At 42.8% G+C, this 24,009-nt stretch overlaps 5 protein-coding genes across 5 annotated transcripts; all 5 read left to right on the plus strand.

Annotated features, from left to right (window-relative positions):
- Positions 1-759: 759 nt before the first annotated feature.
- LOC134185742 (dual specificity testis-specific protein kinase 2-like) lies at positions 760-5,294 on the plus strand. The gene is made up of 9 exons (XM_062653608.1): positions 760-1,013; positions 1,171-1,292; positions 1,356-1,404; positions 2,165-2,314; positions 3,562-3,827; positions 4,180-4,279; positions 4,340-4,423; positions 4,489-4,587; positions 4,658-5,294. The coding sequence occupies exons 1-9, from the start codon at positions 819-821 to the stop codon at positions 5,096-5,098; spliced, it is 1,506 nt and encodes a 501-aa protein (XP_062509592.1). The 5' UTR covers positions 760-818; the 3' UTR covers positions 5,099-5,294.
- A 340-nt stretch (positions 5,295-5,634) lies between these two features.
- LOC134185377 (uncharacterized) lies at positions 5,635-7,190 on the plus strand. Its single transcript, XM_062653158.1, has 3 exons — positions 5,635-5,930; positions 6,312-6,771; positions 7,093-7,190. The coding sequence occupies exons 1-3, from the start codon at positions 5,643-5,645 to the stop codon at positions 7,188-7,190; spliced, it is 846 nt and encodes a 281-aa protein (XP_062509142.1). The 5' UTR covers positions 5,635-5,642.
- A 135-nt stretch (positions 7,191-7,325) lies between these two features.
- On the plus strand, positions 7,326-9,219 carry LOC134185378 (A disintegrin and metalloproteinase with thrombospondin motifs 5-like). The gene is made up of 5 exons (XM_062653159.1): positions 7,326-7,572; positions 7,653-7,829; positions 7,890-8,141; positions 8,409-8,594; positions 8,653-9,219. Exons 1-5 carry the CDS (start codon positions 7,326-7,328, stop codon positions 9,012-9,014), a joined length of 1,224 nt encoding a protein of 407 aa, XP_062509143.1. The 3' UTR covers positions 9,015-9,219.
- Positions 9,220-9,642: 423 nt separating this feature from the next.
- Positions 9,643-14,034, plus strand: LOC134185379 (uncharacterized). The gene is made up of 5 exons (XM_062653160.1): positions 9,643-9,709; positions 12,913-13,038; positions 13,103-13,552; positions 13,615-13,947; positions 14,015-14,034. Exons 1-5 carry the CDS (start codon positions 9,643-9,645, stop codon positions 14,032-14,034), a joined length of 996 nt encoding a protein of 331 aa, XP_062509144.1.
- A 5,661-nt stretch (positions 14,035-19,695) lies between these two features.
- Positions 19,696-23,752, plus strand: LOC134185380 (phosphatidylinositol phosphatase PTPRQ-like). Its single transcript, XM_062653161.1, has 13 exons — positions 19,696-19,756; positions 19,894-20,034; positions 20,099-20,548; positions 20,610-20,936; positions 21,176-21,282; positions 21,357-21,546; positions 21,614-21,720; positions 21,785-22,077; positions 22,144-22,423; positions 22,490-22,523; positions 22,616-22,733; positions 22,794-22,951; positions 23,438-23,752. The coding sequence occupies exons 1-13, from the start codon at positions 19,696-19,698 to the stop codon at positions 23,554-23,556; spliced, it is 2,385 nt and encodes a 794-aa protein (XP_062509145.1). The 3' UTR covers positions 23,557-23,752.
- Positions 23,753-24,009: the final 257 nt, after the last annotated feature.

Raw genomic sequence — 24,009 nt, forward strand, 5'->3', positions numbered from 1 at the left:
TTCCGCCAGTCGACGATTGGTAAAAACTTCCTGTTGGTAATTAGGCCGGGCAAACTTGATTCACAGTTTAACGTCCAGCCTTCTTCACGACGGCATGCGGGCGGGCGGTCATTATTCATTATTCATTTAATTAATATTTTAATAATAATATTAATTAATAACTTGTCGCTGCCAACGAAGAAAGACGTCAAAAGGGCCGCCGACAACTCGCTAGACATCTTCACAATAGAGAAGCGCCCGGCCTGGACTGATGTCGGCAGATCTTCAAAGGTTTTTGAAGGAGACAGCGACAAAACAGTCGAGGGAACCAGAATTTTCTTAGCAGTGCACACGTGGACCCTTACGAAGGAAGCCATATTGTAAAAACTAGCGTGCGCGCACGAGACAGGCACGTGCGCGGTGTCATGTGTCCTATATAATGAATAATGAAACTTATTTTGTTTTCCCAGAATATGATGTGAGCGGGGACGTTAAACTGTGAATCAAGTTTGCCCAGCCTTAGCTATAGAGTTAGATAATGAAAAGTCTTGCATAGAACTAGACAACCTTCTTATTTTACAAACTTACTCGTTTTCCGTCAAGCCAGATGCTGTTCTATAGGTGAACAGGAGCTGATCGACTTTATCTTCCACATTATATAAAAACCATTGTCATAGGTTATTGATATCAATTTCCTTGCGCACGTGCCCACCTAATTTATGCGCGTCCGTATTGCAGCACTCCGAGGCAAATAAACATACGGGAGGTGGAGTCAGTCGAAGTCTTCTCTGCCGTGAGCAAGCCGTCTGCAGCCCTGCGGGCATCAACGCACACCTCACATGACGAGCACTGCAACCAACCAGTCGACCCCGCCGCCGATCGACTGCGTCAGCTGGCCACTCGCGCTACGCCACGGAAATCTCCCAAGAAGCTCGAGCTTCCAGGCATTTCGCGCCGCAGTGCGCGACCTGCACAACATCGACGACTTCGAAAAGGAGCGCATTGGCGGTGGCTTCTACGGCGATGTTTATAAGGTAATCCAATGCGGCGCATGAATCCTATTTATGTCTTTCCCAGAATTCATCATATCCGGTTGCGGCTCACTAATACCGGAAGTTCTGTAGCCTTGCCTTCCTAGACCCTTGTAGCAGCAGTTGCTACAAGTTCCGTAGCAAGTTGTGTGTGTGTTAGGTGGTGCACAAACGGTCGGGGCAGGTGACGGTGCTGAAGATCAACAAATCGGGTGAAAATTGTGTGCGCAGTTTGCGGGAAATACAGATTCTCAATAGGCTGGAGCATCCGCATATTTTACGGTATTTAATTGTGATTGTTTTCATTGTGTATTGGTTAATTGGTTGGTGTTGATTTTGGTGTAGTTATGTTGGTGCTTGCGTGTATGAAGGTCGGCTGCATCCATTGACGGAGGTTTTGAGTTGTGTTGTGTGTGTGTGTGTGTGTGTGTGTGTGTGTGTGTGTGTGTGCGTGTGCGTTTACTTTTAAATTTTTTTATTTCTTATTTATTACTGTCAGTCTTTGCTTGATTTGTCAGTGTACAGTAAAACCTGTAGTTGAGACCACCTCAGTAGTGTGACCACCTGGCTAAAGGGATTATTATTCTGTGCATGCACCAGCTGTTTGTAACACAAAATGATCTTGCTAACGCAACCAACTGTCTTACGCAATCAACGACCACTGTCATGGTGACCAAGCTGAGGGTTCATGCAACCTCTGTACGTCGGCTAGATGCAACTTTAGTTCCTACACAATTGGGCTTGACTGCGATCAGAGAATGTCAGCCTTTATACCAGTCGGAGATGTTTGGTGTTTAAAAGCTTGAGGCCAGCTTTGCATTCCACTGGAAGAGTGTTGTCTTTGGTAATGCACTTTTCAATGAATAGCCAAAAGAGCTGAACTTCAGCGACCTTGTTAAAGCTATCAAACTCGCAGAAAAGGGGATATCTGCAGGCATGTTTGGTGAAACATCCAGGAAGCCAACCTGTGGTTGTATTACACGTGGTTTTCCGTATCAGGATGTGACATCTTCTTTATGATGTTACCTGCTTCACCGACTGTTTTTGTTGTACTATGTTCTTATCAACAATAAGATTTTTTTATAAACAGAAAGGTAGATAGATAGATAGATAGATAGATAGATAGATTGAAGTTGTATTGTGTTTGTATATAGTACGTTAATGGAGGGTGTTTGGAGGATCTGTTGCGAGACAGCAGACAGGAATTGTCTTGGAGAATGAAGATGAAAGTAGCAAGAGACATAGCGTCAGGGATGGCTTTCTTACACTCCAAGAAAATCTACCATCGAGATTTGGCAAGCAAGGTATGTCAAGTATGCAAGGCATGTAGATACCAAAATGTCTGGAATGCAGCATGCAGAGCTGAGGTCAGAATGCCTAATCTAGATGCCTTGTGGGTAACTATATTTTATCAATTAATAAAGAATAAAAGGTAATTTATGCTGTAAACTTATGAAATTGCTACACATGTTTGATTTTCTGCAAGACTTATATGAAACGTTTTACAGGCGGTAAAAGGTTTTTGGGAACACTGCACACTAGAACATTACACAAACGTTTGGCTGTCGATGCAGTATTGTTTACTGTTCAGTCATTGGCAGAACGCTTGTTTCTTAGAAAGTAAATGTTTTGATAATGTACTTACACTGCAAGACAGTCTACAATTAAGTCATGAGAATGTTCACTCTGCAGTCATACTGAAAACAAGAATTTCAGACTTAGCACATCATGAGTTGCATTTGCTTCATGTCATAAATATTTTTTATAACATTGATGCTACAATTTTGAGAGAAAGAACTAACTGTTTATGTAATTAGATTTCACATTTGGTTTGAATTATTGTGGTACAGTATTTTCCAAATTGGATTGATCGGCATGCAATCTTTGTGTTAAGTTTTAGATTTATCAACTGGTTTGTGTTGATTAGGTAAGTTGGGATACAGAATTCGATTGATGCAGCAATGTTGATACTCCACCACCGACTGTACAAATTTAATGAGAAATGATAGTACGTGTACATGTAGGTTTGAACTGAGTGTATTGAGCAACAATGAGGCTAATGCAGCACATCTACCTATGAGTATGTGTGGACGTGCAATACATAATGGAGAGCAAAATGAATTTTTTGGTACCTTCAGCTGCAACCACTTGGACCCCACATCTCATTTTACTAAATGACTAAGCAAACTCTATCAATGATTACTGCTGCATCAGTCTTGTTGGCATGACTCACACAAGCTTGTAGTGGATAAATACTTGTAACTGGTGTCTGTAGTGGATATCCACACAGGAGGTAACCATACTACCAGGTAGTCTTATTAGGCTTGGGTGTTGTTTATTTATTTAATTAATTAACATTAATTATTGAGGTAACTGTTTATACTTGTCTGTATATATAGAAACTGTATAAGATTTCTAGTTGGACCAACCCACTATTAATTAAGGTAACACGAGTGGGCAAGCACAGAAATAGACAGACACACGTGTGTTTAGTTTACATGAAAAATACAACTCTTTTTGCTCAGATATTTATTTTAATTGTGCTGTTTAGAATTGTTTATTGAGGAAAGATGCATCAGGATACACAGCTGTAGTTGCTGACTTTGGATTGGCTGGTGAGGTTCCCGGTGAATTCAGCATGTTTCAACCTGTTGATGGTCAAGCAAATGACCAAACTGATGGAGAAGTCAGCGAATCAAGACTAGGTGAAAGAAAGAAGTCATATGTGAGAAAAATCTGTGAAGTGGATTTGGAGGATGGCAAACAGGAAGTGCAATTTGAGATAGTAAAATCACCGGCTCTTATCAAAAAGGATGGGTCAGTGCAGTTGACACACACACACACACACACACACACACACACACACACACACACACACACACACACACACACACACACACACACACACACACACACACACACACCACACACACACACCACACACACACACACACACACACACACACACACACACACACACACACACACACACACACACACACACACACACACACACACACACACACACACACACACACCACACACACACACACACACACACCACACACACACACACACACACACACACACACACACACACACACACACACACACACACACACACACACACATGCAATTACTGTACCAGAATGCTTTTATTAATTGATAGCAAGCGGCGCAGATTTTCCATGAGGAAAGCACAGTCTGTTGTTGGGTCGCCATATTGGATGGCTCCAGAGTTAATGAACTCTAAGCCATACAACGAGCTGGTGAGTTGTTAGCTTGTATTAATTGCACGTGGTCATGCAGTACATACTGGTTGTATGCAGGTTGATGTCTTCTCATATGGCATTCTTATGTGCGAGATTATTGCGCGAATAGACGCCGACCCTGACTGTCTGTCGAGGACATCCGTTAGTGCAGCTACTAGAGAATTCATTCTGTAGTCGCAATGTCCAGCGCATTGTCTGCTTTCTAGGAGTTTGGTCTTGACCAGGAAGCATTTATAAAGATGTGTCAGACAGAAGGCTTGCAGTGTCCTTCTTCCTTCATGCAAATTGCATTCGATTGTTGCCAAGTTAGATGCCATACTAACAGCTGCAGGTTGAGGTAGTTATAACTGCTCGCTTGCATCTCTCTTTCTGCAGGTTGATCCCGCCCATCGGCCGACTTTCCCGGAAGTTGTTCGGCGCCTTGATGATTTGCTTGCTTGGTATCCTGCCTCTCCGAGGCTACAGCGCAGCCTGGCGGATGGCAACAGCCCAGATGGCGAACGTGAAAAATCGAGTTATGCAACGCAAATAGAAATTCGCCTTCGCCAATCTAACGACGGCATCACTTCTACAAAAGTCGTACGCCCGCGTTCATACCATGCGTACGAGCCTAATCGCAATATGGATTCCCGGATGGAGACAGGAAGTGAAGAGAACGGGCATCTTGAGGTTTCGCGCTCCTTTCGAACTCGCAGAACGTCGCTCAAAAATGAATTGAGACGCAACTCGTCGCCGTCGAGCGACAGCCAAATTCGGCCCGATTCTCTAGGTCGAATGACCGCAAGCACAAAACTCTCGTCCATGTCGCAGCTTTGATCTCAAGAAAAGCGTCGACCGGTCGACTTTTTACGCATAAAAGTAGGGAAAAGTTTTATATTTGTAAGACTTTATTTATAGTCGATAGAGAGATGTAGTGGTCGGTTGACTATGATATACATTGCCTAGGATACAGAAGTGTGTGTGTGGAATGAATCTGTAGATATGTCAAGAGAATGCAGTTAGTGTATTGCAAGGTGCAAACGTGTCTCTCTCTTGCGCGCGTTCTGAATCACAAAGCGGACAGCCACGATGATGACGGAAGCCGTAAGTCACCTGCCGTTGTGACTACAAAATGGATTAAGCGATGGCGTTCGTGGCCTTTCTTTGAAACACTAAGATGATGTGTCGGTCGCTAGAGACGGACGGTCGGCATGCACCGCCTTACTACTAATGCCCCATCCACGCTCACATAAACTAGATAAGACCAGTGACGACGAGAGCATCCTGAGTTCTCTCTTTCGCTCATTGCGGGCTCTTACGGCTTTGTTTACACCTGAGTTAATCAGAGAAGCAGCTAGTCTTGTAGTTTATCTTGTTGGTGATGAGTGCATCGAAGAGTCTAGGCCATCAGAGTGGAGCATCCGACAGTCGCAGTCTTGCCGACAGTCGCAGTCTTGCTGATCGCTTGGAATTGACGTCGTACACGCGTAGGGACGACGGCGGCACGAAGGCGTCGTATCTCGATCCGAACGACCGGACCAAGTCGATGGTCGAGATATGGATACCTTTCAGTGGTGACGAACAAGATGAGAACGGAAAGGCGTATCTCAAGCGTACGGCAACACTTCCAGCCAAAATCAATCTCATCAGAGGTGACGACACCGACGGGGTGAGACATGTTGCATGCATGGTTGTTGAGTGATTAGTTGTTGAGCTATGGCATAATTCCCTTGGGCAAGAAACTCACACACAGTTGCATGCCTCTCTCGACTCAGGAGTATAAATGAGTACACGGTCTTTCACTGGGGCGGCAGTGGCCTGGGCCTCGACTGCGACAAAGTCTATCAGCCTCTGGGGTCCGGGTGAGACTTTGGGTGCCCACATCACAGTTAGCGTCGGAATCGGTACCGGGCCAGGCTGAAGGAGATTGATAGCACGACTCATAGCTCCTGCGTAGTGCAGGCGTGACTGACTAACGGCAGCTCCTTATCCATTTGCCATTTTTGCCATTTGTTTGTTGAGTGACTGTTTATTGTAACTACCTATATAGGCGACGAGAGAGAGGCATATGAGTGAGCCTCAGTACGCTCCGAGTGAAGATGATGATGCTTATCGGAAGGATTCGCTGGTGAGCGGTAGTGGGTTCAGTACGACCTCGTCCGATCCTCTTTACGGCACGCTGAGATCGCAGAGCAGCTGGAAGAATGCTCCGCATTCGATTACGAGTTTGGGTTCGACCATGGCCAGTCCGTACGACCGTTACACGCTGAGAGACGAAGAGAGACGAGAGAAGAAGAAACGTCGTTGGCCGCTTTTGCTTTGCTGTCTGGCGCTTGTTATTCTCAGCATATTGGCTGTTGTGCTAGCCGTCCTGCTGACAACTGTGCTGAAATGTAAGACAAACAACACTCACATCACATCACATCACAACACAACACAACAGCACATCACGACACATCAAAACACAACACAACACAACACATCACAACACAACACATCACGACACAACAGCACATCACAACACAACACATCACACCACAATACAACACATCACAACACAACACATCACGACACAACAGCACATCACAACACAACACATCACACCACAACACAACACATCACAACACAACACATCACACCACAACACAACACATCACAACACAACACATCACGACACATCACAACACAACAGAACACATCACAACACAACACATCACAACACAACACATCACACCACAACACAACACATCACAACACATGACATGACATCTCACTGTTGTATTTAAACACATACATATGTACATATGTATTGATCTCGTATTGTATTGCAGCTGCGAGTCCACACGAGGCGTCTACACCTGCTCCATTGGTGGCCATTGGAAAGACACCCGACAATTCAACTCAAGGTACAAAACCTTACTCATGTTAGTTAGTTTCGTTGTCGCGATTGCCTAAGAAATAATGATTATAATCATAAACAAAGAGCTCGTTAACACTGCTGGTTTCCTTTGATTTACAAGCAGCTCCAGAACCAATCACCAGGGGAGCACTGCCCACAGATCCGATGGCGACGAATGTCTCTAGTACGAAAGCTTCTACAACGGATTCGACAACAACGTCTCCTCCGCCCACTCCCGTCGACGGCGACTGGAGTAGATGGAGCAGATGGAACGAATGCGATCAGCCATGTGGGGGTGGAGACCAAACTCGTGTTCGTCAGTGCGACAACCCTCGACCACAAAACGGCGGACGAAGCTGCTCGGGAGAAGATAAACTCACTAAGCGATGCAACACGCAACCGTGCCCTCCCGGTATGACGTGTGTATATGTAACACTTACAATCAGATGTGTTAGTTAGTGGATTAATTGTGATTGTATAATGCGCGTGTAGGTGCTATTAATGGCGGTTGGGGCAACTGGGGCAGATGGACGCAATGCTCGAAAACGTGCGGCGGCGGGCACCAAGTGAGGGAAAGGCTGTGCAACAATCCGCCTCCGAGCAATGGAGGAATGAATTGCCTAGGCGACAACGTCAACAAAAGCGAATGCGAAATGCAATTGTGCCCACGTAAGGTTTACACGCAGTAGGCGACCGATAAGGGACGTTGACTGTTGGTTGTGTTTACAGTTTATGTGGTGAAGGGAACGGTGAAAGATGCTACGGATAATAATCCAATCAAGGAGGCGTCCGTTACGTTGGCTGGTCATACTACACTGACTGATGATAAAGGAGAGTATTTGCTGAGGAATATACCGGGGGGAACTAAGACGTTGGTGGCTAGTGCGTCGAAATATGCGATTAACTCTCGACGGATTCTCGTGCAGAGCAGCATACCGAAGGGAGCATCGGATATACTGCTGTCGCCGATTATTGCTAAAGGTCACACACACACACACACACACACACACACACACACACACACACACACACACACACACACACACACACACACACACTTATTGCTAAAGGTCACACACACACCCACGCACACCAGATGGACACACACACACACACACACACACACACACACACACACACACACTCACAGATGGACACACACACACACACACACACACACACACACACACACACACACACACACACACACACACACACACAACGGTTCTAACATGTTCTCCACTTTAGATGCTTTTCGTGTTGTGTTGACGTGGGGAGACGATCCAGTCGATCTCGATCTCTACGTATTAACACCATACAGAGGCTGTCGAATCTACTACAACAACCTCAGATGCAAAGGATCGGGCGACAGCAAATTCGAAGGAGACCTGGACGTCGACGATGTAGACGGATTCGGACCGGAAACCATTACACGTAAGGAGTCCAGTAAAACTTAACAGTTTTTCTCGCTAACAACATTCCCGAATTGCAGTGAGAGAGCCGTATTGTGGTGACAAGTATGTCGTGTATGTTGGTATCTTCAGTTCGGGGGCTGATCCGAAGGGAAGCTTCACGACGAGCCAGGCACGTGTTCAACTCTTCAACAGCACGACGCTCGTCGAGACGGTGCAAGTGCCGGTGAGCGGTTACGATCGGTTGTGGCAGTTTTGGCACGTGCTCAATATCGAACCCGGAAAGAAGGGGAACGTTCCGTACACGTTGGTCAACAAGGTGCGGAGCGGGGCCCCCGCAAGGAGTGTGGCGAATCAGATGAGCATCAGTGATCGAGCTCGAGCGTGCAGAGTGAAAGCAGACAGCGGTGGATCTAGTGACAGCGATTCTGACGATGAATAGAAATTTACAATTTTAGAGTATTTTAGTGTAACGTGTGGATGTAGGTATAGAGACGGGTACACGTGTACAAGGATGCGTATTGAAATTGATCGGATTTTAGTGCCATAGATAGACTCGATGACAGAAAGTGAATTAACACGAATGCTTATGTTTTATTAGCGCAAATGATTATGATGTAAAGCTACGTATTACTATATTATTATTATTATTACATGCAGTTTATATATTCTGTTGGCACCACCTCTATTCTTTACAGCGCGCGCTAAATGGCTCCAACAATATCTGGGTATTAGGCGCGCACTGGTTTGCCACACATGAGGTGTGCACCAGACCCGTACAATAACCTCGTCTTTCAGCTAGATCTCTAGGCACTCACTAGATCATGCAGGGTGCAAGCAAAAAGAAATTTGCTTGAAGTCTGTGGCAACCAGCTGCTGGAGTAGTAAAGATTTCGATTTTAGAAAATTTTATTTAGGTGCGCGTTGACATTAGGGCCCAGCTTATTTATATCAGTGATTTAGCTGTACGCCAACAATTATCCGGGCTTTAGCTATCATGTTTATAGTTTAATAACTAAAGAAAACTCCCGTATGGTATGTTGTGGGCGTTCGTCACGGTGTGATCAGCGATGAAGGAAGTCTTGCTACTGTCTGCGACATGTCTTCTACTTTTGTGTTTGCACAACGTTTGCGCAGGTAAGTCACGCTGCTCAAGCAAAGAAGTACTAGATTATCGTAGCTCTCAAGACTATCGTGGCACTAGGAGATCTAGAACGTCTGGTACATGAATTCGCGACAGATCACGTTGGGTTTCTCTATTCCGGCTTCTCAAAGGGCGGTGAAACATCGCGTGCAACATACGGTTGGGAGGATAGAGCTCAGGATACCATACTGGAGTCACCTCCAAAGCGATCGGTGGCTGCATGATAATGCGAACGAGATTTGAGGTGCGAACTGCAAGGGCCTTTTTGAAAGTGATGCTAGCAGTTACTCTAGTCAGTCTAGTAGGTGATCTAGAGTCCGTTCTATGATTCTAGAGTCCGTTCAAAGAATGAAGAGCCCGTGGGAAATGTAGTTACCAGATAAGACTTAGATATAGGGCGAAAACAACAATATTGCTATCAACCCGGATTGCAATACTAACAATCGTTAGATGAGCAACTAGAGCAATGGTTGCTACCCAGCCCTCACTGCCTACTATCTATCTACTCTAGTACGTCAGCATCTGTCCTATTCAACAGTTATCTGCCATTCGAACTGGCCAGAGAAAGCGTTGAAAATGTGACGGCGGCGAAATGGAAGAAGTGTGTCGACCACGTCAACCAGAAAGTGGAAAACCATCACAATTAGTCTCGCGGGTTTCATTTACTGGCGGTATTCTTTGTCGGTAATGCATGAGAAGAGTCAGGATAAATAGAGTTAATTTGTCCAGACATCTGACTCCACCTAGTCACGTGCTCTCGAATGATATGTTTATCAAAGGCGTAAGGGTGTGTACTTGCCGAAATACGGGAACTTTCCCACGGGCTCTCCATTCTTTGAATGGACTTTAGTTATGAGGTCAAGGTCGCTTTCGACTTCTTCTACAGTATACGCCGTGAAAGCCAATTGCTACGCGGTACAGTGGTGGCAACTTCGTTTCCGGTCATGTGAACCCTACAGTGTGTGTGTGTGTGTGTGTGTGTGTGTGTGTGTGTGTGTGTGTGTGTGTGTGTGTGTGTGTGTTTGAAATGTGCCACGCCTTTTGTGGAGCCAGTCACAGAGCGGTAACTTTCGTTTGGTTGCACACCACAACTAGCAATAGGCAGACAACCATGCAATCTCTATATCTAGACATTATGAAGCCGTTGTGTGTGTGTGTGTGTGTGTGTGTGTGTGTGTGTGTGTGTGTGTGTGTGTGTGTGTGTGTGTGTGTGTGTGTGCGTATGTATGTATGTTTGAAGTAAACTCTCAAACGCTTTGGTGGAGAGAGGCGATCAAACTGTTGTTTGTCTCCTCTTCTACCCTGGCTCAGTCTGCGCCCATTGGTGGATTGTGGGTCTCCTATTGAGGAGTTGACTCTCACGTGAAATCTCTCAACAACGTGATCGTGTTGCGACTTTGAATTTTGACTTATGCGATTCCCGTGCACATGCCATGAGACATGGTCGATTCCTGGTGATTGAAACTATCTGTGTAGACAACTAATCTCTATTTCTACTTCTATACATTATAAGCCGTTGTGTGTGTGTGTGTGTGTGTGTGTGTGTGTGTGTGTGTGTGTGTGCGTGTGTGTGTGTGTGTGTGTTTGTGTGTGTGTGTGTGTGTGTGTGTGTGTGTGTGTGCGCGCGCGCATGCACGGAGAACAGATTATCCAGGGTCAGAAATGAACAATAAAAACTTGTCTGCAATGACCAACATACACTAAATCATAGTTTTTCTACTCACTACAATAATTAATACGGAAACTTACATGGAGGGAGCTGTTGTGGGGTGAGACAGTGAGCATTTCTTGTATACCAATAATAGGCACTATAATAATAATATTATAGTCTTGTGTAGCCAGACTGTTTTTCTGTAGCTATCTGTTTGGTGAGAAGACGTCGCCTGGTATGGTTTTTTTATGTCATCGTTCTGCTTGATCCCCATCTAATAAGGCCGGGCAAACTTGATTCACAGTTTAACGTCCAGCCTTTTTCACGACGGCATGCGGGCGGGCGGTCATTATTCATTACTCATTTAATATTCTAATAATAATATTAATTGCAACGTCGGAGACCAAGGGTCCCGTGATGACCATCTATGTACCACAGGGCGGAGCACACTGTGTTGACATAGAATCTGCCGGATTCTAGTTGGTCAGAAAGGAATTTCAATCCTTTCTCCTCAGCAAGCTGTATGAGATCATTAAACATCTTTTCTCTCGTCGTTTCTCTTCCATGAGGTTGGGCAAACATGGTGTACTGACGGTCAGCCGACCCTGCATCATTACCTCAAATGCGTTCTTCACGTGCACCGTATTTGTTGCACCGGTAGGACGGCCTGCAGGCTCAACAACAAACTTTACGAAGTGGCCATATACACTAATAACATCAGCAGCTGTCAGGTTCTTCTGGACTGACAACAACCTAAGGACGACTTGTCGCTGCCAACGAAGACAGACGTCAAAAGACAACTCGTTAGACATCTTCACAATAGAGAAGCGCCCAGCCTGGACTGATGTGCGCAGATCTTCAAAAATTTCTGAAGGAGACAGTGACAAAACAGTCCAGGGAACCAGGGTTTTCTTAGCAGTGCACATGTGCACGCTTACGAAGGAAGTCATATTGTGAAAAGTAACGTGCGCAACACGAGACAGGCACATGCGAGGTGTCATGTGTCCTATATAATGAATAATAAAACTTATTTTGTTTTCCCAGAATATGATGCGGGCGGGGACGTCAAACTGTGAATCAAGTTTGCCCGGCCTAATGGCGACTAACCGCCTATTAATAATTATTAAGCTGTTGATGTGGAGAAATGGCGGGATTTAACTATTAAGCTAGAGCTTTTAACCATCACCAGTAGTAAAATATAGAAACCTAAACTTATAACAGACGGTCAACACATGCATGCATGTTGAATATTAACAAATCTAGCCAACAGTGACTGTGGAAAATGCCAATTAGCTTTAATTAAGAGATAAAGAAGTGTGAAAATGTTAAATCAAGCCACGGCCATGTTTAGGGCTGGAGCTTACTTGAGCCCTGGGGTAATAATTGAGCGAGTGTCGTAAAAGATCCAGACAAATTGTTTATTAATGAATAAAATAATTAAAATAATAAATAAAAATAGTAAAATAATTAATTGACTTAACTTTAAAGTTTGATGAATGAGCAATGTTCTATTGTTCTATTGACTGTCTTGTGTTGTGTTTTCAGTGGATTGCAGTTGGGGTAGTTGGAGTTCATGTAGTGTTGAATGTGGAAATGGCACCAGAACTCGGCAGATTATAAGTGGTCAGATGTGTACAGGACCATCGACTGAGATCTGCATAGTCACATCTTGTATGATTACTGTTATGGTGGAAGTCACACTTGTTGCTGTATGTGCAATGTTTATGTGATGTAGGTATGGCTACCAATCTAGCCGCTTCTCTTGCAGCAACGGTGACCATTAGTTCAGTCTATAGTTCTGACTTTGTTTCTGGAAAGGCTATAGATGGCAATCCAAAAGATGTTACTGGACAGACACTTGTTGGTACTGATTGTGCTGCTTCAAAACATTCTTTGAATCCTTGGCTTCGAGTTGACTTGCAAAAGGAATATTTTGTTTCACGTGTTAGAGTTATCACTATAAGTGATAGAGGTGAAAATGTGTATGTTCATGTTGGTAACAACTTAACAAACAATGGGAATGACAACCACAATTGTGGAAAGGCTCCATATGACAGCTCTAATAATTTGAATGCAATATGGCGAGATGTTAGCTGCAGTCCACCAGTTTGGGGGAGATACATTAATTTACAGAGAATAGTGACAAATGACATTCTTCATGTATGTGAGGTGGCTTTCAACTATGGTTAGATGTTGTTGTGGTGTAGGTCGGTGTTGAATGAAGAGTAAAATGTTTTGTTGTTGTAGAGTTGGAGATTGCTATTCTAGACAATAATATGAATATTGAAGGAACAAGTGTGACAGTTGATGAGAATCAAGATTACTCTAATCCTATTGATTGTGGTGTCAGTCCTGATGTGACCAACTTTAATGCTCTCTTGCAATGGAAACACAACACAAACAATGACGTACCATCTTCAAGTCTACAGAATGCTGGTGTATATCAGGTGTATGAGAATGGTGTGCAGCGGCTCTACATCAAGTCAACTAGTGCCTCTGACAGTGGAGTGTATACATGTCAATATACCACAATTGATGGCTCTATAGTGTCAAAGTCGTTTACATTGAATGTTATTGTGGGTAAGACATGCATTACATGTGATAATAGTTAACTTGATGCTTTGAGTTTGTTTATGGTTTTCAACAGTTATGGTTCCTCTGGAGTAATTATTGGCTTATTGCCAAGTACTGCGAATTTAGATGCCATTTTGCTTTCAAATGCGCTACTTGAAGAAATCTATCTAAAATTGTACAAAGTGATTATTACTTGACGTAACTATAAATTTCATATAGCTTTGCTCAAATTGTCTGTCGTCAAGTGGTGAAATTCAAGACACATAGGATGTGGATATCACCCTGTGTTAAAGACCTATATATTTTTAATGAGTTGGAAAAAATGATTGCCTTTACATTATCCATTGCAGATGTGTAGGTTTCAGTTGTTCGTGTTCAACAAAATCCTGTGATTGCGAATTAGACTGTTTTGGCGAATACCCTGTCTGAATGTTGGCAGGTTGTTATTGGTTGTTAGTCTATTGTGGTAGCCACATATATGTCCAATACTACTCTGTGATTAGACTAATTTGATTGCATATTGGAAAGGTGACACAAGCAGACATAGATAAATATGTACATATGCAGATACATACCAAACAAATTGTAAGTGCTTGAGCCTTCTTCAATTATGCTCCTTGCTCATTCACGTGACAATTAGAAAGTTTTGTTCGTTATGGCTCATGGCTGACATTACAACTCTTTTGGTTCTTTTGTTTTTCTAATGCAAAATTTCCAGCCAAACTTTGCTTTGCTGGATTGTCAACACAAGGACAACACCTGAAATACACTTATGCCAGTCTTGTTTACACATGGCCAATTCTATACATTCCATATAGATCAACGTATCTCTAAAGCTTTCGATGCCTTGCTCCACCCCTCAGTTTCACGCAGTGTTGTCTACATACTCTGTAAGCCACCTCTTGCTTGATGCCATACAACACTTCCATTTGTCGATGAACGTGTTCTTGGCGAGTGTTTGACTAATCACAGAGCTTGAATTTTATAATTTTTATCGTTGTTCAACCTCGGTTGAATTAATCTTTTATTGATCAGCTGAAATATGTTGGAGAACATGTGTTCGGGCAGGAGATTCTTCGGGCTCAGTTGACATTCCCAAAAATTGCATAATCTCTGACAACATCAATGACACTGTTTTTCCTGATCTGTCGTGTGACCTCACATGTTTGAAACGTTGTCAATTTCCAGTAAGGGGTTGGCGTATTCCATCACAACTATAAATTGTATCGCAACTATTAATTAAAGCTCAGGGTCAAACTTATAGCAAAGTGGGAATTTTCCTACTGACATCAATGTTCACTCATGGACAACTTTATGTTGTGTTTCCCCCTGCACATCGTTCAGAAATAAGTATGTTTATATCGGAGACACCAAGACACACAAGAAATCAATGACACCAAAACAGTGACTCAAACGTTTTCCTGAGGAGTTGTTAACCTAAATGTACTCAGGTTAGCAGATTATTGTTATTGGCTGCCCATGCAGGCAAGTTTGTTTGATAGCAAAAGCTAATATGATTCATCTACACAGCTGTTTCTGTTACGTACCATTGTGCTGCATCCAAACAAACACACCATGCACCCATATATATGTGGGCTTGGTATGAGACAAAGAGACTTTATAGTGGAAAGAATTTCAGAATTTGTTGAGGCATCTCTTAAGATGAAAATACTACAGACTAAATTTCTTAAACGGACCACAGATTCAAGAAATGATCTTGTGAGAGGACTGGCATTGCTAATTGTTAGACGTAGTTATCCTGGACACGGATTGGATATGGTAGATGGTAATATTTTTACGTGTAGGTTAAGTGATTTTGTGTTAGTTAGGTCATTTGTCTACGTGTGTGTGTGTGTGTGTGTGTGTGTGTGTGTGTGTGTGTGTGTGTGTGTGCGTGTGTATGTGTGTGTGTGTGTGTGTGTGTGTGTGTGTGTGTGTGTGTGTGTGTGTGTGTGTGTGTGTGTGTGTGTATTTATGTTGCCTCTATGACGGAACTACACCAGATTTGGTGTAATAAAAATAAATTATTATTATTATTATAGGGCGCAAGTCCTCCTAGTAATTTGTATGATCTACGTAGTTGTGGAGGACACTTAGCACATGCAGTTTTTCTAGGAAGTTCGTTCGATTTAGGTGTTAGTGTGTGTTGAGTTTCTTGTTGTGCCATCGCTAAACTTGCAGTTAATTTTATTGATTTTGAAATGTTACGGTATGGTATACCTAGAGAAGGTAATTAGGTTGATGGACGGCCGTGCTCCTCTGACACCAGCGCTTCCCAACTCTCTCTTGAGCGTCTTCTTCTCCGTCTCTGCTCTCCTCTGACACCAGCGCCTCTCGACACTCTTGTAGACTTGACTCTCCGCCGAAACGCCTGACTTCAGTCATTGGTCTTGAGCGTGCTGTATGCTCGCTTCTGCGCGTATCGAGGTCCACTCTCGCTATCGTTACGTTCTTGAGACTATTGTCTACCATCTGCATGTGCCCATACTTGTTTAGATATTTATTTTTGTCGACGAACGTCTACTTCACGATTACATCGGTACACTCCGTGTCTCTAGGGACATCCACGCTCACGCGACCGATTTTGTCTCTCATCACTGGCATGTTTCTCGTGACGAACGTGGGCTTCCCTGCGGTTTTCATGCTCACACCAGAGACTTTCGCTGTCCGCAACCCCTGACACGCTTCTATCTGCTCGCACCCTGTTTCCGCGCTGTCCGCGTTTCGCCGCCCCTCGATCGGGTCACTCTTGTACCTGTGAAGTGCCGCACTGACCTTTGCGGCAGATTTCCCGTCAGTTGAATACAAATTACTCCAACAATCCTTGGACTCATGGCCTATCTTATTACAGCGGAAACACTTTTCCAGCCTCGAAGCTTACACTCAAACGCCGTAATTAGGCCTTTACTCCCCGTCTTTTCTTTCGACGCCGACATCACGCCCCTTTCGACTGTACGGTAGCCGCCACCTGAGAAATCGTATGCAACGACATTTTGTATGCCATTGGGAACGTTTCCGCTACTCTGGCCATTTCGTGGAGGTCCAATAACCTTCTCTCGCGCAAGCTTAAGTGTGTTGCCAATTTCGTAGGACACGAGTCCATGGTTAATTAAGAATTCAGCTGTGTTGGCAGTTGCGCAAGGGCCATCCATAACCTCAACTACTCTTTTAAACGAAAGATAAACTGTTCTGGGCTTTCTCCAGCTTTAGATTGGCTCTACTCCGGTGGAATTTTAGTCTATACCCATCCTAGGTCAGATCGTATGGTTTCAGTAGAGCCTCTTTGAGTTGCGCGTAAGCCCCCAGAATGTCACGTTATGGTACGTATACGCGTAAAGAAGGTAAGTAGGTCCATGGACGGCGGCGGTCGTTGCTGAGACTCCGCCGACACGGATTTTAGTTACGAGTTATAAATAGTTAGGGCTCAAGACGTAAGTGCTTCGTTACAGAATATCACTAGTAATGCGTGAACCTCCGTCGAGCGTCGCTTCAAACGAAAGCTACGAAGCAATACTCATTGGGAGTAGCTTCGATTCGGAGTGGAGCAAATCTAGCTTTCCCCCGACCAGTCTCGTGTAGGTACGCAGAGTGTAGCCAAACACCGCGGCTGCCGACTGCTCTTTCTAGCGACCGTAGACAGGATAGAAGCCGGTTCTAATTTTTCCAAAGCTATAGTTATAAATTCTGTATGTCTTTGTGTATCGCTTTACGTACATTAGTTAGCTACGGTATCAGTAGTTGGCAACGCGCTTTAGCAAGGAAGTCCCGTACGTAACGCGCGCACTACTGTTCACGTTTGTGCATACTACGGCAGCAAGATTGGATGCTTGTAGATTTTCAGGTAGCGCTACTTGAAATACAACGTTTCTGTTGTTTCTGATCAAAAATTGACGTCTTTCTAGCTAGATGTTCTCTCGTGTCGAACAACACGTAGTGATTGGCTGCCCATCCATTGTCCCTCGTTGCCGCGTGCGACACAAAGAAGAATAATGCGGCGTGATTGGTCACTCGCTTGCATACCATACATTCCTGAAGCGTGACACCCATATATGGTCATTTTTTGGCGTACATAGTCAGCCAGCCAGCCACAGAGATTTGGGGCAAATAGAACCCCGTTAGTATACCGCTCCTCGCAAGTCACGTGACTTCTTCAAAGTCCCGTTCCTTTGACTCGTAGCTTTCAAATATGTACACCAGTAGTTAGTTACATGGTCTCTCTAGAGGGAAGTCCAACAAAAATGAACTTAACTTGTATGAGTAGATCTTACGAAGACAAATCGATCGGTATAAGTTACTCCGTTATGTTCGCTTTTGTATACGAGAACGAGCGATGTTTCTGTGATGTGCAACGCCCACGCGCCCGCTCCGCGCTTCCTGGTCGATTAAGCTCCGCCCACTGCGAACGAATAAATGCTTTTACGGATAACTGCTACGGATATATCGAGAATGCCGAATGTGAATGCGAAGATATTATGAAGATCTGCCTTCTTGCCGTCAGTGGTTCCTCTCTAAAGTAAAATGGTGTCGGTAGAGCTGTTTTCCCGCCAGACATTGAAGCACAATTCCTCAATACCACGGCTTACCTAGAGAACGCGCTTGTGCTTGAATATTTGTTTATCTTTGTTCTTTTAATATCCGAAGAGAAACGTTCAGCGCGCCGTCTGGCGTGTGCTACAGAGGATGATCCAATTTTCACATCCGGGATTGTAACCTTCTACCAATCAGCGGCAAAAGAAAGTGAGCAGACCGGATGTGAAAATAGGAACGTTCTCTGTAGCACACGCCAGACGGCGCGCTGAACGTTTCTCTTCGGATATTAAAAGAACAAAGATAAACAAATATTCAAGCACAAGCGCGTTCTCTAGGTAAGCCGTGGTATTGAGGAATTGTGCTTCAATGTCTGGCGGGAAAACAGCTCTACCGACACCATTTTACTTTAGAGAGGAACCACTGACGGCAAGAAGGCAGATCTTCATAATATCTTTGCATTCACTTTCGTCATTCTCGATATATCCGTAGCAGTAATCCGTAAACGCACTGATTTGTTTGCAGTGGGCGGAGCTTAATCGACCAGGAAGCGCGGAGCAGGCGCGTGGGCGTTGCACCTCACAGAAACATCGCTCGTTCTCGTTTACAAAAGCGAAGATAGCGGAGTAACTTATACCGATCGATTTGTCTTCGTAAGATCTACTCATACAAGTTAAGTTTATTTTTGTTGGACTTCCCCTTTAACATGAAGGCATAACATAAGGAATAGCATAAGGGAGTGGTTGTGGGCTGGGACAGTGAGGAGATTTTTGTATTATATAGGCACTAGTCCTCAGACTTGCTCCCCTTGGCTGTCTGGTAGGAAGATGGTCTGGTATGTGTTTTTGATGTCATTCTGCTCCCCATCTAATGATGGGGGACTAATCATAGGCTGTTGATGGTAGATATATGTAGGAATGAAGGGATATCTAACTACTACACTAGAGCTTCAAACCATCACCACTAGTAAAAACTATAGTAGAATATAGAACGATTTTTTAGTAAAATTTGGAAACCTAATCTTCTATGCTGGTATCTAAAACCTTTAATTAGCACATGGTCAACAAGCATGCATGAAAGTTGAATATTAACAAGTCTAGCCAAGAGTGACTGTAGAAAATGCCAATTAGCACTAATGAAAGGACTAAGAAGTGTGAAATCTCAAGAGTCTCGGCCATGGTCAGGGCTGGGGGCTTACTTGAGTTGTGGGATAATAATTGAGCGAGTATGGTAAAAGGTCCAGACAAATTGTTTCCTCAGAAGCAGATTTTGAAGGAGAAAGGCCAAAGTGTACAGAAATGTTAAGATGTCTGACAGACTGTCAGCAATGGCTGTAATCATTAGTTCAATCATAATTAATAGAATTACCTTCAAAGTTTGATGAATGAGTAATGTTCTATTGACTGTCTTGTGTTGTGTTTCCAGTGGATTGCATTTGGGGTAGTTGGAGTGCATGTAGTGTTGAGTGTGGAAATGGCACCAGAACTCGGCAGGTTACTCAAGCCCCCACAATGAGTGGTCAGATGTGTACAGGACCATCGACTGAAACGTGCATAGTCACATCTTGTATGATTACTGTTATGGTGGAAGTCACACTTGTTGCTTTATGTGCAATGTTTGTGTGATGTAGGTATGGCTACCAATCTAGCTGCTTCTCTTGCAGCAACGGTGACCATTAGTTCAGTCTATAGTTCTGACTTTGTTTCTGGAAAGGCTATAGATGGCAATCCAAAAGATGTTACTGGACAGACACTTGTTGGTACTGATTGTGCTGGTTCAAAACATTCTTTGAATCCTTGGCTTCGAGTTGACTTGCAAAAGGAATATTTTGTTTCACGTGTTAGAGTTATCACTATAAGTGATAGAGGTGAAAATGTGGATGTTCATGTTGGTAACAACTTAACAAACAATGGGAATGATAACCACGATTGTGGAAAGGCTCCATATGACAGCTCTAATAATTTGAATGCAATATGGCGAGATGTTAGCTGCAGTCCACCAGTTTGGGGAAGATACATTAATTTACAGAGAATAGTGACAAATGACGTTCTTCATGTATGTGAGGTGGCTTTCAACTATGGTTAGATGTTGTTGTGGTGTAGGTAGGTGTTGAATGAAGAGTAAATGTTTTGTTGTTGTAGAGTTGGAGATTGCTATTCTAGACAATAATATGAACATTGAAGGAAGAAGTGTGGCAGTTGATGAGAATCAAGATTACTCTAATCCTATTGATTGTGGTGTCAGTCCTGATGTGACCAACATTAATGCACGTTTGCAATGGAAGCACAACATGACTATTGATGTACCATCTTCAAGTGCACAGAGTGTATATCAGGTGTATGAGAATGGTGTTCAGAAGCTCTACATCAAGTCAGCTAGTGTCTCTTCCAATGGTCTGTATACATGTCAATATACTGCAACTGATGGCTCTATAGTGTCAAAGTCATTTACACTGAATATTCGTGTGGGTAAGACTGCATACATGTGATAATATAGTTAGCTGGATGCTTTGAGCTTGTTTGTTGGTTTTTCATTTGCTAAACTGTGCAATAGTATTGTAAGGATGATGAAATGTTTGTCTGTCTGCCATATTATTATGTATGTTTGTTTGTCTGTCTATTTGTTTGTCCATCCGACCAGTTGCTTTAAGTAATTTTAGTTTCAATATTTAGTATAGCTTTATTATTACTGATTTCTTTTGAGTTAGTACTAACTCCACCTCAGAATTTGAGAAGTTCACGTGTGACATCAAGTTCAATTACTCTACAATGGGACGAGCCTCTAAGCTTTAACGGTGCTTTTCAGTACTACACTGTAAGCAAAGTTGTATGTGGATGAGTAGATACGTGCTCATTGCTGCAATTGATGGTCTAAACTTTACTGTGCAGGTTTACAACAGTATTGGTGATCCTTTGTACAGGAAGAGTCCCAACATTAGGAGTCATGACAACTTATACACTTTGGCGGGCCTCAACCCATATACTGTTTACAAAATATATGTGACAGTAACGAATAACGCAAAGTCCAATCTAGAAAGTTTCCCTAGTAACAGCATTACAGTGCGCACACTGGCAAGAAGTAAGTTGTTATTTAATTAATTAGCAGATAGCACTTGGTACTATGTATTGTTTGTTTGTATATCCAGCACCAACTCCACCTCAGCATGTGAGAAATTCAAGTGTGACGTCAAATTCAGTTACTATTCAGTGGTATTCTCCGTTGAACTCAAATGACATCCTCAGCTTTTACACAGTCAGTAGACATGCATCTTTAATTTATGCATTTACTGATTTGTGTCTTTGATGTTCGTGTGTAGATTTACTATAGCACTGATAGATCACAATATGACACGTCTTCTGACATTCCCATTAGTCAAAATACATACACGTTGATGAATCTTAGTCCATACACAACATACTTCATTTACATGTCAGTTACAAACAATGCCAGCTTAAACTCAGAAAGTTTGCCTAGCAATGTTATTCAAGTGCAAACTCTTTGGTCTTCTCCACTTAAACCAGATAAACCATTACCTGGTGACACAAGACCATCAGCAACAACTGTAACATTAGTGCCTCCAAGTGTTGACGATTCCAATGGTCCAATAAAGTGCTGGCATATGTTTTAGACAAGTTGCATGTAAAGCTGTAAATATGTATGCATGTCTTGTTGTAGGTATGTTGATTTTATTGTGCACGAGGATGTGACTGGATATGATGGTGATGAGGTCGCTAATATGCCGCCTGTTATCAAACCATATGACAAGAGTAGGATCTGGTATGTGGCAGCTCGATATGAATATGATCAGTACAAGAAGAACATAGCTGGACGTCAGTTTATAATTGGAAATGGTTCAGTGGTGTCTGCTGGAGGTATAGAGTACACAAATGGACCACTACAACCAGGACAGTCATATCTGGTTTATATCCGCATCATTGGGATTGGAAATGATGAGGTATATACTGGTTTAATATATTTGTTGCAATTTACTAATTAGTTGCAATTTTCTTGTGCATAATAGGTGCAGGAGTTCTCATCAGTCAGTGAGGCTACAAGTGAGACAATTATTATATTGTGCTACACATATGGATGATAAGCTGTACTTGGCTACTGATTTCGTTAAATGTTGTATTTGGTTTGCGTATAGGGTACGCAACTGCGTCATCATCTGGAGGATCATCAAATTCTGTGTTGATCATCGCAGTTGCTGTTACACTAAGCGTCATCATTCTTGTGCTAATCATCATACTTTTCATTTTCCTGAGGTGACGTTAAGTTACAAATATTTGAAATATTGAACTTTTATGCTGGTATGTATGATGCAGGAAGAATTACAGGTGCACTATCCATAGAAATGAGCCAAAATTGGAGCCTGTGAAATATGATAGCGTCATTACCAATCCTAAAGTAACATCTGGAACAAGTGAATGCTTGGAGGCAAGCAATGTGATCATGACCGTTAATAGCTTATATGCTACTACAGGTGAGAATATTGATGATGTAAAATTGCATACCATATGATTTACTATTTATCAAGGCTTGTTCATTTATGGCATTGTTTGTATACAGGTCATCACTAATGTAGTAGTGTTTGTTGACAGAACACTACTATAGATCTAATTAGTGGCCATGACTGCACAATTTTACTACTATAGTACAGTGTGTAGTAGGATGCATGGCAGGTGCCAGAATGCAATGAGTGAGTATTGCCTCTGCATACATGACGGTTTTAATAATAGTTTATTAACAGTTGCACATAACTTTATATTTTACAAAAACTCATTGTAATGTAAAACGTCGTGTTTCACTTTTTATATATTTTTATTAAAAGCATTATATTTAATATTTATTGACTTGTGCATGCAGGATTGAGTCTTGTCATGTATACAGTATATTACTAAATAACCTAAGACACTCAATGTTTTTCTAGTAGTTATTGTGGATAAGCACATCAGATTTGCTCTTACAGGTGCAGGCAGCAGTGATAAATCACGTGAATATGTAGAAGTTAGAGCTGTTGCAGTTGATCAAGACAGGAAGAATGAGGAACCATTGTATGAGAGTATGGATGGTGAATCGGCACTTTGATCTCCATAATTAATAAAAAGAGAAAACATTCTGATAACGATTTGTTGTGGCTTTTTAGCATTTATAATGCATTTCTTAGTGCTCGATTGTGTCGTATGTTGTAGCTAGTTTGTATGAAGGGTTAGCTAGAAGTGAGAAGAAGAATAAATTTGTATTGTTTGGGATTAGGTGCTTGTGAGAAGAGAATTAAAGCTGAATAGAGTGTAAACAAACAAGTTTACAAGAAAAAGATTTTGACTATATCAACTTCTTTTAGTTTAGATAACAATCAATAGTCTCAGAACGGGATACCGTTGACCTGGATAGAGCTCTGAACGAAATTTTTTACGGGTTAACTAGTGATTGAACTGACAGCTGAGCAAGAAGCAACAGTTCACACATCACCCCCACTCTCAGACGTGCAGATGGCACAATCACAGCCATTTCGTCACTACGAAGACCTAATAATTTGGA

Source organism: Corticium candelabrum, chromosome 10 (assembly GCF_963422355.1).
Source record: "Corticium candelabrum chromosome 10, ooCorCand1.1, whole genome shotgun sequence".
Taxonomy (NCBI): domain Eukaryota; kingdom Metazoa; phylum Porifera; class Homoscleromorpha; order Homosclerophorida; family Plakinidae; genus Corticium; species Corticium candelabrum.

Excerpts from the sequence above, each read along its gene's own strand:
- LOC134185742 (XM_062653608.1), top strand. The coding sequence starts at position 819 with ATGACGAGCACTGCAACCAACCAGTCGACCCCGCCGCCGATCGACTGC. Across the intron at positions 1,293-1,355 it reads GAGCATCCGCATATTTTACG|TTATGTTGGTGCTTGCGTGT; the intron begins GTATTTAATTGT and ends ATTTTGGTGTAG. Across the intron at positions 4,424-4,488 it reads ACTGTCTGTCGAGGACATCC|GAGTTTGGTCTTGACCAGGA; the intron begins GTTAGTGCAGCT and ends TCTGCTTTCTAG.
- LOC134185380 (XM_062653161.1), top strand. The coding sequence starts at position 19,696 with ATGGTAAAAGGTCCAGACAAATTGTTTCCTCAGAAGCAGATTTTGAAG. Across the intron at positions 19,757-19,893 it reads TTTGAAGGAGAAAGGCCAAA|TGGATTGCATTTGGGGTAGT; the intron begins GTGTACAGAAAT and ends TTGTGTTTCCAG. Across the intron at positions 21,547-21,613 it reads AGTGCGCACACTGGCAAGAA|CACCAACTCCACCTCAGCAT; the intron begins GTAAGTTGTTAT and ends TTGTATATCCAG.
- LOC134185377 (XM_062653158.1), top strand. The coding sequence starts at position 5,643 with ATGAGTGCATCGAAGAGTCTAGGCCATCAGAGTGGAGCATCCGACAGT. Across the intron at positions 5,931-6,311 it reads GAGGTGACGACACCGACGGG|GCGACGAGAGAGAGGCATAT; the intron begins GTGAGACATGTT and ends CTACCTATATAG. Across the intron at positions 6,772-7,092 it reads CAACACATCACGACACAACA|CTGCGAGTCCACACGAGGCG; the intron begins GCACATCACAAC and ends ATTGTATTGCAG.
- LOC134185379 (XM_062653160.1), top strand. The coding sequence starts at position 9,643 with ATGAAGGAAGTCTTGCTACTGTCTGCGACATGTCTTCTACTTTTGTGT. Across the intron at positions 13,039-13,102 it reads GATCTGCATAGTCACATCTT|GTATGGCTACCAATCTAGCC; the intron begins GTATGATTACTG and ends TATGTGATGTAG. Across the intron at positions 13,948-14,014 it reads TACATTGAATGTTATTGTGG|TTATGGTTCCTCTGGAGTAA; the intron begins GTAAGACATGCA and ends GGTTTTCAACAG.
- LOC134185378 (XM_062653159.1), top strand. The coding sequence starts at position 7,326 with ATGGCGACGAATGTCTCTAGTACGAAAGCTTCTACAACGGATTCGACA. Across the intron at positions 8,142-8,408 it reads GTCGCCGATTATTGCTAAAG|ATGCTTTTCGTGTTGTGTTG; the intron begins GTCACACACACA and ends TCTCCACTTTAG. Across the intron at positions 8,595-8,652 it reads CGGACCGGAAACCATTACAC|TGAGAGAGCCGTATTGTGGT; the intron begins GTAAGGAGTCCA and ends CCCGAATTGCAG.